We start from the raw sequence: 12,299 nt of genomic DNA on the forward strand, positions 1-12,299 counted from the left end.
AAGGAAATCAGTGGTATCACACATTACTAGTTGAAACAAATAGGAACCCCAGCCGACCTGTTTGTACCATGACTAAAAATAACTATCTCCCCATTGTTGTGACCAAAACTTCACATCATGTTCCTCAAAATGAGTTTCCTGGAGAAAAAAACAATTTGCCTGTTGCCCCTTGCAGAACTGAAAAACAGCTTTGCGCTTAATTGAGTCTTTAAGTCCCCTTGTGTTAAAGGAAAATAAAGAAATGTAAGTTTTCAATTGGAACACAGAACACATGAACAGCTTTAAAGATGAAGTTTAGGAGGTTGAGTAGGAAAGTCTTGAGGTAAAAGTCCCATCATCTGAAATGTTCCACTATATTCCTTTCATAGTCAGATGTCAGCCCGTACCTGGGGTCTCTTCCCTGATGCGTTTGCCTTCTATGAAACCAAAAGGGCCCCTGAAGCCCGCAGCCTTGCCTTCCTTCCGAGCCTGGTCGATTTCTGGCCACAATGCTTGTCTGGATCTCCAGTCCTCCGGGGGTCAGGTCTTCAGCAAAGCGGATGCCTTCTTCTTTGCACACGGGAGAAGCCTTCGTTCACCTCCAGATGTCATCTCTCACAGCATGTCTCACAAACAGAATAATGATTTGTCGATGCCGCTCTTCCCACTCTGTGGACAACATCTTCTTTAGGTCCGGAGCAATCCTTCCTAGAAGTTCCACCACTTCTTCTCTGATATTTTCATTTATTTTCTCCTTTTTCCCTTTGATACGGAGACACCATCTTCTTTTCTATATTTCCTGGCTCAACACACGCTCTTTAATGTCGTCATTATCTTTTTTGAGTGATTCAATCTCTTTTTCCAGGTGTTGTATTTTCTTTTTGCATTCTTGTAGCTCCTCTGAATCAAACTGCACCGATTTAGCGATGGAAGCCAGCATGGCGCTATGTTGTTGAATTTGTTTGCTAACTTCGTCCATGCGGTCATCAACACGTTTTCCAAGATTCTCAGTAGCTTTTAGTATACTGTCTTTGGATGTGTTGGGGTCGTTATCAACAGCCGTACCTTTTGCTTTTTTCTCCATATGTGGTTTTTCAGGAGTATTATCAGGGGTTGTTAACAGTCTGTCCCTCTTGTTGTGAAAGGGAGGTCTTTCACTGCCGGAGGTTTCGTGTTGTTGTTTTTCTTCATGTTCGGGCTGAAACATCGTCAATATAACTCAAAGGAGTGAAATATATAACTTTAAGATTATCATCATCATCATCACAGTTTATTTATATAGCACTTTAAAAACACACAAGGCTGACCAAAGTGCTGAACAATAGAAATATAAGAGATTATAACATTAGTGAGGAGTTCAGATGGATGTGACTGCTCAGCCCGCCATCTTGCCCTGCCCCCTTTGTGTGAGGACCTTATCAGGAGGAAGTCGGCTAAAGCTGAAGCTGCGGCCTGGCCCGTCAGGTCTGAGTTCAGCTTTTTTGTTTTTTGCTTCTTTTCTCCATCTTTATTTCAGGTAATAACAAATATACAGGGGCTTGCAAAAGTATTCGGCCCCCTTGAACTTTTCCACATTTTGTCACATTACAGCCACAAACATGAATCAATGTTATTGGAATTCCACGTGAAAGACCAACACAAAGTGGTGCACACGTGAGAAGTGGAATGAAAATCAGACATGATTCCAAACATTTTTTACAAATAAATAACTGCAAAGTGGGGTGTGCGTAATTAGTCAGCCCCCTGAGTCAATGCTTTGTAGAACCACCTTTTGCTGCAATTACAGCTGCCAGTCTTTTAGGGTCTGTCTCTACCAGCTTTGCACATCTACAGACTGAAATCCTTGCCCATTCTTCTTTGCAAAACAGCTCCAGCTCAGTCAGATTAGATGGATTTGTGGACAGTTTTGGCATCATATGAATGATAACAATAATATATTTCTCTGTTTGTTGTTGTAGGGGTACCAGTCGAAGAACTGGTTTTTGAACAACAGCAGCGTCTGGATTTTGAAGAAATTCAAATGCAACAAAATGATGATGAGGAGGACAGAGTTCAGGACAAGGAAGAAGAGGCTGATAATGAAGAGGAGGAAGAGGCTGATGTTCCAGCAGCGGGCATAGAAATAAATCCACCTCAGGAAGTAGAAGGACCTGGTAACAGTCGCCCGTCCGTCGGATAACAGTCGCCCGTCTGTCGGGTAACCCGACGCACAGATATCCATCAAGAACTGTATTTGTCTTATGGTGAAGCTGAGGAGAAGAACGACAGGAGAGATGTGGGAGGTGGTGACGGTACAAAGCCCAAATGAGACGTCCATCCTGACATCACCGACTCAGGACTTTCATGAAAGCCTCCACTCTTTGCTGCTGTGGCTCGCTCACGCAGAGAGCGGACGCTACGCAGTGGACATCGGCCACCCAGACACGACTCTCACAGCGCTGCAACAGCACAGCAACACCCTCACTGCTCTGCAAAAGGAGCTGCAGGACAGGCAGGCTCATCAGGCCTCCCTTCAGACTCTGTGGTCTCAGCTCCAGCCTGAAGACGGCACAGAGGAGAGCAACGAGGCCCGGGAGAAACTCCACGTGACGGGGAGCAAGCTGAAGCTGCTCCTGAAGCAGGTGGACGGCGACCTCAGCAACCTGCGGCAACGTCTGGACTGTGAATCTGCTACAGCCGCCCAGTGTCAAAGTGTTTCTCAGGAGGCTGCAAATTCAAAGAAAGGCTCCTCCACTCAAAGAGAGAAGCGGGAATCGTCTCCCCCTCGATCCTTCTTCTACCGGGCCCTGCGTGCCGCCTTCCCTCTTCAGCTCCTGCTGCTGCTCCTCCTGCTCCTGCCCTGCCTGATTCCAATGTCGGAAAGTGACTCCACCCTTACCAATAACTTCGCCCGGTCCTTCTACCCCATGTTGCATTACCCCAACGGCCCACTTGATTGTAATATCCCTCAGGGCTCTATACTGGCCATTTGTGGCCACTTTGCTTTTCGCTTTTTTTCCCCGCATTTTTGTTCTGTTAAAAAAAAAAAAAAAAAAAAAAAAGGAAGTAGAAGGACCCTGGGTCAATAACAGAGCTGAAATCCCAGCAGGAGAAATTGAAATGAACCCGGCCCAGGCCCGGCTGAGAGTGACATTGAAAGTGTCCTTGAGAGTGGTCCTGACAGTGACACCGATCACAGTGACACTGACGACGACACTGATAACAACAACAGTGATAACAATGACACTGATGAGAATGACAATGATGATGGTGGAGACAATGTTCAGGATGGCCCTGTGCCACTGGCCTCCAGCCCAGTACTGGGAGGTTCAAGGAGGAGACCAAGGGAGGAGGAGGATGATGAAAAAGAAGATGGGGCACCTGGACATCTAGCAAACTAATCAGAGGATTCAAAGATGTACGTTTCAGTTGCAGCTAAATCTGTGAGTCGTCTGCATAACAATGAAATGAGATGCCATGTTTTTTAAAAAGTGAACGCATAGAGAGCATATAAATTGAAAAGAGAACTGGGCCAAGAATGGACCCCTAGGGGACCCCACAAGTGAGTGAGGTTTTTGAGGATGATGTATCCCCAATCTAACAGAAAAGCTTTGGTTGGAGAGATAAGATTTAAACCACTCCAATGCAGTCCCTTTGACTCCGACAGTGTTCAAGCTGAGAGATAAGAATCCTATGATCTACGGTATCAAAGGCAGCACTGAGGTCTGATAGTATTAAAATGGCAGAATCTCCCAAGTCAGTAAAAGTGAAAAGGTCATTAAAACCTTTTAAAAAAGCAGTTTCGGGGCTGTGGTGGGCTTTAAAACCAGACTGAAATGCTTCACTAATGCCATTTTTATCTAGAAAGGTCTGGACCACAGCATGTTTAAAGTCAGCAGGGACACACCCAGACTGAAGACTGCTATTGACAATAGACAGCAAACTCATACCCACAGTGTCATAACATCTTTTAGTAAATGAGATGGAACAATATCCAGAGTACAAGTACAGTGAAGATTTTGAAGCAGTTCCCCTGATGGTCCACTGGCTTCAAATCGGTCTGCTGCGCGGCCTCTTGACTTAAGAAAATCTCCTGTGTTCTGGGCCAAGTTATTAATCAACAGCAACAACACGATGTTGAGGAGGACAATCTTCAGAATGATGAGGAAGAGGCTGCTGTTCTAGCAGCAGGCACAGAAATAAATCCTCCTCAAGTTGAAGGACCCTGGGTCAATAACAGAGCAGAGATCCCAGCAGGAGAAATGGAAATAAACGCGGCCCAGCAAGCAGAAGATTCCATAGCTGAAGAAATGAGGTGGTTCTGGGATAACGAGGAGGCTGAGAGTGACAGTGTCCCTGAGAGTGGTCCTGACAGTGACGCCGATCACAGTGACACTGACGACAACGACAGTGATGATGATGGAGCCAAGGGAGGAGGAGGATGATGAAGAGGAAGATGGGAAACCCAGAAAACAATCCAAACACTGAAATTTGCTCCTGGACACTCAGTGTTGACATTTCCAATTTTTTCTTTGGAAGGTTCACCAGCATACCCACACCGGCGAAAGAGAATACCTCTGTGACCAGTGCGGTAAAAAGTTTAGATCTTCATCTAATTTGAAGGTCCTCAAGCGGATCCACACTGGAGAAAGACCATACCTCTGTGACCAGTGTGGGAAGTCCTTTAGACAGTCAGCGCATTTAAAGAAGCATTACCGTACCCACACACCAGAGAATCCTGTCAATGCTGACCATGAAGCTGTACCGGCATTTCCACAATGACCACACTGAAAATGTTAAAAGCCTATTTGTAAAGCATAAAATATTAAAAAGACAAAAAACACTTGATTAAAATACATGATTAAACTCTTAAATTCATATACAAGTGCTGTTTTCTGTTGTAACTTTTCGGTTACCGTTGTTTTATTCAACTTCCTTTTTGTTTTTCTGCTTTTTCTATTTGCTTGTCTTTTTTTTCTTGAGTTGCAGTGCATTTGACCTATCAAGGCCACCGTACACCCCACCTTAATAACATTGTAATAAAAACTCGAGGACTTAAAACCTTTATATCACAGACCTTGTGTTCTCGAACCAACTACGATAGACATGTTTCCAGCAGTGAAACCAATTACACCACAAAAAATTGATCGTTGATCTGTGTGTTCTGTCTAGTATTACACAGATGTTTGTATAAACAGTGATTCCTACAGTAATATACAGTAAATGTTTACAGTCCAAGGATACCTATAATTACATTACTGTCCACAGAGTCACACAGAAGACATAGATTTTATTGTGAGCTGATTATAAATCAGGACGCTCTAGGCCGCAGGTCGATGATCGATTTTGTAATTGTATCACCAGACCTGCGACTATATGTTCTGAACACTTGGGTAAAGAGAGGGGCTGAGCTGTCAACTGATCACTTGGATCAGGTGGCGGGGGAGGACGCTGGACAGACCCGGTGCACCTAAACGCGTAGTGAGGGTGTGCTGGGAACATCTAGCAGAGGCCCCAGTACGTGAGATCTTTAACGCACACCTCCGGCAGGGCTTCAACAGCATTCCGAGGGAGACTGGGGACATTGAGTCCGAACGGACCATGTTCAGCACCATTGCTGAAGCTACTGCATTGAGCTGTGGCCGCAAGGTGGTTGGTGCCTGACGTGGTTCTAATCTCTGAACCAAATGGTGGACACCAGAGGTGAAGGGAGTAGTGATGGGATTTCCGGCTCTTTTTAGAAAACGGGCTCTTTCGGTTCGGCTCACTAAAGAGAACCGGCTCTTTCGGCTCCGAACTGGCTCTTCAGGTTGTTTTGTTGCTTTAATTAATTTATTATTAACAATAATATAAAATTATGCACAAAAGGAATTACTAATGTAAAAAAGTGGTTTTATTTATATATGTTTATATATAAATATTAGGGGTGCAACGATACACAAAATTCACGGTTCGGTTCGATACTTTCGATACACGGTTTGATATTCTTTCAATACAAAAAAAAATGTTCATGCCTTTTTAATTTGTCATTTATTAAAATTATAAATATATATTTTAACTCAAAAGTACAGTTTTCAAATTTAATGTTGCTGAAACACCAAAGTAATAAAAAAATTAATCTATCTGATCGAGAAATCCCTCATCTTTGGAAAAGAGAGTTTATTACAGAGAAATGGCTCTTTCCAAAATAAAAGCTATACTATACTCTTCTTCTGGGCTATATTCTCAGCAGCATATTAAACATATCAGGTCCCCATAAGGAGAATCATGTGCTAACGGCTGTCTAAATGACTCGGGTAAAGTTTGTAGCATGCGTGCTTGTTGTTTTTGTCTGCTTCCACTTGTCTTTGCACTAGGATGATGTCGGAATAAATTTGCAGTCATATTCGTTGTGTTCCCACTAGTGTTGTCAGCGTTAATCTCGTTGAAATAACGTTAATGCCACAACACGGCAAATCTCGGTTAACGAGCTACCGCGGATCGCCCCGTGCGTGGGGCTGGACGGCCAACACGTTAACGAGCTAACTGCGCTAACGCACTAGTTCCCACCAATGTAATTGAGCATTGCGTGGCACATCCAACATACTGTTTTACTTTAGTCCATGACGCGCTTACCTTCAGGGTCATACGTCACATGAAAACCAAAATAGTTCTAAAGGCCAGATCTGAATGAGGGTGGGGGAGGTTCAATTTGCCATGTTGCAACGAGAGCTTAACTTCTGTCTCGCTAGCTTGCCCTGCGCTCAGTGAATCTGCCTTCGACTACTCCGCCTAGGCTGCACTGTCGAGTGCAGAGCCACTGAGCGCTCAACACAGACAGCATCGTCAGAAGGAAAGTTGATAAAATAAATAAAAAATGTTGTATTGTTCGATACATATGCGTACCGAACCAAAAGCACTGTATCGAACGGTTCAATATCGATACGAGTATTGTTGCACCCCTAATAAATATATGCGGTGGCCCCTAGAGACAAAACACGTACAAACTCCAAAAAGCATTTCTAGCATGAACTGAACTTCCAAAACAGCTACCTAGATCACTTAAATTACACAATTGAAAGCATGAAAGCATATGTGTATTGTTTGTGTATTTATACACAAGCATTCATATATAGTCAAATAATTAAAAAAAAAAAGTTCATTTACCTGTTACTACCACATCGTTGGTACTTGCCGGCTTGTGTAGCCACTAGGTAACACAAGCTCAACACTGTGCCTAGCATCCAGGAGCACTTCTGTTGTCTTTTGTACGTGTTTTGAGTTTTTATGTGCTTCTGAGTTTTTACGAGTTTTGGAGTTTGTACATGCTTCGGAGTTTATACGCGTTTTTACGTGTTTTGGAGTTTTTACGTGTTTTGGAGTTTGTACGTGCTTCAGGGTTTGTACGCGCTTCAGAGTTCATACGTGATTTAATTTTTCAGCTTTTTCCTTTTACAAATTTAAAGTGAAACAACACAAAACACTGCAAACCACAACACAATTAAATATAAATTATAATATGAAAACAAAAAGAAGACCTACGATGTTGGAGAGAGAAATAACATCATGGAAGAGACATAAAGTGAGTAAAAAACGTCCTAAATGCATTTCGAATTTATTTAGAACTACAAATTAAATTTCTTTTAGCAGTTATTGTTTTTTAATGTCACAATTCCAACCCTGCTCCTTTATCCAGACCTGGACCGGCAAAAGTGACCCGAAATTGGCGCTCTGGTGGAGTTACTTTGTGTGTGAGAGTGCGTGTTTATAAGTAGTTTTAAACCTTGTGATCCACAAAACAGCATAACAGTAAAAGAAGAATTGACTGCATTACAGTCAGTGCGGGAGTAGCGGCTTCGCTCATGCGCAATTCATTTGCCGTTTGGACGCACAGGTGTGAACGTCTCCTGTAGTGATGGGATTTCCTGCTCTTTTTAGAGAACCGGCTCTTTCGGCTCCGAACCGGCTCTTCAGGTTGTTTTGTTGCTTTAATTAATTTATTATTACGATAATATAAAATTATGCACAAAAGGAATTACTAATGTAAAAAAAAAAAGGTTTTATTTATATATGTTTATGTATAAATATATGCGGTGGCCCCTAGAGACAAAGCACGCGCAAACTCCAAAACACATTTCTAGCATGAACTGAACTTCCAAAACAGAGCTACCTAGATCACTTAAATTACACAATTGAAAGCATCAAAGCATATGTGTATTGTTTGTGTATTTATACACAAGCATTAATATATAGTCAAATAATTAAAAGTTCATTTACCTGTTACTACCACACACTAAATCCGGTCGTTGGTACTTGCTGGCTTGTGTAGCCACTAGGTAACAAAAGCTCAGTGTACGTAGAGTTTGTACGTGTTTTGGAGTTTGTACGTGTTTTGTCTGTAGGGGCCACCGTAAATTTGCTTTTACTTTTATTTATTCACTCCACATAAAATGTAATAAATAAATCATATAATACAAAAATCAACTATTCACATTTCAACTATTTAAATTTTCAGCTTTTTCCTTTTAAATAAATTTAAAGTGCAACAACACAAAACACTGCAAACCACAACACAATTAAATATAAATTATAATATGAAAACAAAAAGAACATGCATATTCTCTGTCATATGGACCTGCATGAATAAACTTTCTGAATCCTTTATCATCTGCAACTGAAAATAGTTGTGGATGATTTTCTAATGTGGCGTTGTTGTCCCTGGCTCTTTCTCTCTCTCTCCCTCCCGCTCTGTTCCTGTGCTACTGAGTGTAACTACCGCCCCTCCCCCCTCTTCCCACCGTAAAGCACAAGGCTCGCTTCTGCTGAGCGAAGTGGAAAACCTCACGGCTCGCGATAAGGAGCCGGCTCGCGTCGTTCACGTCAAAGATCCGGCTCTAAGAGCCATTTCGTTCACGACCGACCCATCACTAGCCTCCTGCCCTGATAGCAGCTGGGGGAGGGCTATCCTCCGCCTGTGAGCGCTTTAGCACGGGTGAGGTGCCCAAGGCAGCATCGCTGCTTGTTGAGAGTAAGAGCGATACACGTTTTCACGTCAAAAGGTGGTCATAAATAAGTCTCCAATAATACCAGAAAAAGTCGCCAGATTTGTCGCTAGTTGCTTTTTAGAAAAAAAAGTCGCTAAGGGGGTCTGAAAACTCTCTAAATATAGCGACAAAGTCGCCAAATTGGCAACACTGAGTGTAACTACCGCCCCTCCCCCCTCTTCCCAGCGTAAAGCACAAGGCTCGCATGCGGAGTGAAGCGGAAAAAAAGTGCAAGAGAGGGTGAGAGAAAGAGAAAAAAACCCCATGGCTCGCGATAAGGAGCCGGCTCGCGTCGTTCACGTCAAAGAGCCGGCTCTAAGAGCCCTTTCGTTCGAGACCGACCCATCACTAGAAGGGAGTCACCAGGCTGAAGAAGGAGTCCTATCGGGCTTGGTTAGCCTGTGGGAAGGAATACTTCGAGGACCTCCTTAATCCCACTGACATGTCTTCCAAGGAGGAAGCAGAGTCTGGGGATGAGGGGGATGACCCGCCAATTTCTGGGGGCAAGGTCACTGAGGCACTTAAACAACTCCTTGGTGGCAGAGCCCCTGGTGTGGATGAGGTGCCTATTTCCGAATGAGGGTCATAGTTATGGGTGTTTTTGTGCTGTTTTTTTTATTGGACGTGATGGTTATCAAAACCAAACATGACAAATTTGGCAAGCGCAGGAGACACGACATGGAGGAGATTTGTCAATCAGGCTGCAGAATGCAATGCACATTGTTGACAGTTGAACTGTGCCATAAAAAAATCAGCGAAAAAGCGAGACAGTGACGGATGAACAGCGGGACCACTGTGTGCTGTTTATTAATAAACAATAACATATATTTCGATATGACGACATGCATAAGAGCAGAAAGGTATTTGTACATAAGTGGGAAAAGCGGTGGCTTGCTAGCTTTTGTGCGGCTTCCCCGGTCAGTCAAAAATTTCAAAAAGAGAAATGAATGAACTTAAAAGGTTGCCAGCTTCACATATCTGAAGTTGCAGTGACGTGCCCATGAGCTCCGCTGACAGCCAGCTGTGCCAGAGTGACCGAGCCCCAGGCCAAGAGGCCGAGGGCACCCCACCCCCGAAGGGGCCCGAGCAAGCCCCAGGCTCCAGGCCCTTACAAGCAACCACCAGGAGTGAGCCGGTGTGTACCTGGACGCCCATCCCCGGACACAAAGAACCACCAACGCACCGATGTCTGAGGGGGTCTGCCACTGGCAGGGGGAGTGGTGGGGGGAGATAGGCCTCCATACCTTGGAGGGCCTGAGATGTCCCCAGAGAGGTGGCGTCTGATACCCAACCTGACATATAGACACAAACAAACAGGCACACACAGATACAAACATCCATTCCCACCCTCATGCTCTCATATGTAATTACTCAGCACTCACCCAACGTAGAGGCAGACATAAATAGAAACTGTATACACAATCACACTCCCCAAGCGTACTCTATACCCCAGGTCTAGGTACCCTTGCCCATGGAGGGGGAAACTCCACCCAGGTAGTGTTACCTTCTTCCCTGGGGTGGAGGCACCACACTGTATATAAATGCCTCTGTTTTGCACATGTCTCAACCAACTCTGTATATTTTTATATATTTTATTTTATTGTTTACGCTATTTAATTTGTAAAATATGTACACACACGTGTAGAAACACATATTTAGTATACACATCCAGTAATGCATATACTATTATATATAGTGTACATATATTCATTAGTCTCAGATTTAGATGCTAATGTGAGACAAAAGAATCTGCTGTGATGCAAATGACAGTCTGCTTTGTCTTACGTGTCTGTAAAAATTGAGTTTGGTCTTCACATTACTGCAGCGATTTACCAGAGATGTGCAGAGCACTGGAGGAGATTTGTTCACAGCAGGCAATTTAAAATTATGCAATCCATACATTATTAGTAAAACTCCTGTTACGACATATTTTTAAATATTTTTTACAAATTGCGTTATTAAAGGATTTAGCAAAGTATACCGTAGCAAACCTTTTGAGGAATGTACCTAGGACTAGAAGACAGACGTAAATTAAAATTCTCATAAAAATTTCAAACAAAGTAACCAACTAAAACATGTTTTGTACTGAGACCTAGTGTAACTCAAATTGGTTTTAATCTGATTTAGCTTAATAAAAGCTCTCACCACCTGCAACAGCCATAGGCAGTATGCAACATATATGCAGGGTGATAAACACTCCAAAAATGCTGTCCTTTTTTGTGAATAGTTGTTGTTGTTGTTGTTCAGTACAACAAAATTGTGGGCAGTCCACACCAACTGTGCATCGTGTAAACATATAACTTGTTGGTCAGCAAGAATAAATAACAGACAAGAGGACTGTATATGACAAGAGGAATATATACAAACTAGAGAAATATATGCCAAACAGGAAGAAGGCACACAATAGAAGACAGTGTACAAGGTTCATGGAGATGGGAGTGGCACGGGAAAGCCTGAGCTAAAGGTTTGAGTTATTACAAGAATTTATCAACTCACCAGCAGGTGGAAGCAGAGTGTCTGTCATCACTTGATCAACATGCTGGGGCTGCAATGCTGCATTTATTCTACATTGACTTAAACTAATCATAATGAAACAAAGTGCTATAAAGAAATTATTATTTAATTTAAAAATAAAAACTGCATCGAACTGCTGGGCTAATACTTCTGACAAAGTACTATTCAGGTTTCAGAGCTCATCACAGCACAGAAACAGCTTTCGTGAAGGTTACAAATGATCTTCTTCTGGCCTTTGACAGTGGAGTCATCTCTATGCTTGTCCTGCTAAACCTCAATGCATGAAGTCAGATAAAACACACCAATTAGTTAAACTGCAGGAATATCTTAATAAAGACCTGGAAGGCCTCTAATTTTTGCTTCTAAATTCAGATAAAACTGAAAATCTTAGAAATATGATATCTAACAGGATTCTCACTCTGCATTACCTTGGCCTCCAGTAACACTGTGAGAACACCTTTCATTTAGGACCAGGATATGTCCTTCAATGCATATACAAGACTATTTTATTCCATTTGCGTTGTATCTCTAAAATTACGTATAAATATCCTGTCTCAGACTATTGCTGAAAAACTAGTTCATGCATTTATCCGGTCGTTAAGTCTGACGTCACTAGCCGTGTCTGTGCCTAAACTCCGCTGCAGGTCCATATATCAAACGATCCCTATGGCATTACTGAGAGTTGAAAAACTGTCTAAAGTCTTTCATCTTTAATAAAATGATCAGCGTTCTACTCTACCAGGTGTAACAATTGAGTTTATCATCCAGGCATCCATGAAAACGGAATTTGTGATATTTAACGGA

General features: G+C 42.7%; 1 protein-coding gene across 1 annotated transcript; it reads left to right on the top strand.

Moving 5' to 3' along the window:
• Positions 1-435: 435 nt before the first annotated feature.
• Positions 436-4,541, top strand: LOC113030091 (uncharacterized). The gene is made up of 4 exons (XM_026181193.2): positions 436-2,988; positions 3,094-3,285; positions 4,069-4,368; positions 4,498-4,541. Exons 1-4 carry the CDS (start codon positions 2,220-2,222, stop codon positions 4,539-4,541), a joined length of 1,305 nt encoding a protein of 434 aa, XP_026036978.2. The 5' UTR covers positions 436-2,219.
• The last annotated feature ends 7,758 nt before the right edge of the window (positions 4,542-12,299 follow it).

The sequence above is a fragment of the Astatotilapia calliptera genome, chromosome 2 (genome assembly GCF_964374335.1).
Source record: "Astatotilapia calliptera chromosome 2, fAstCal68.1, whole genome shotgun sequence".
In the NCBI taxonomy this organism is placed as follows: domain Eukaryota; kingdom Metazoa; phylum Chordata; class Actinopteri; order Cichliformes; family Cichlidae; genus Astatotilapia; species Astatotilapia calliptera.

Bases quoted from the DNA above. Each gene is read 5' to 3' on its own strand.
- LOC113030091 (XM_026181193.2), top strand. From the start codon at position 2,220: ATGGTGAAGCTGAGGAGAAGAACGACAGGAGAGATGTGGGAGGTGGTG. The intron at 3,286-4,068 runs GTTCAAGGAGGA...TTCTGGGCCAAG, and splicing joins CTCCAGCCCAGTACTGGGAG to TTATTAATCAACAGCAACAA. The intron at 4,369-4,497 runs GTGATGATGATG...TTTCTTTGGAAG, and splicing joins TGACACTGACGACAACGACA to GTTCACCAGCATACCCACAC.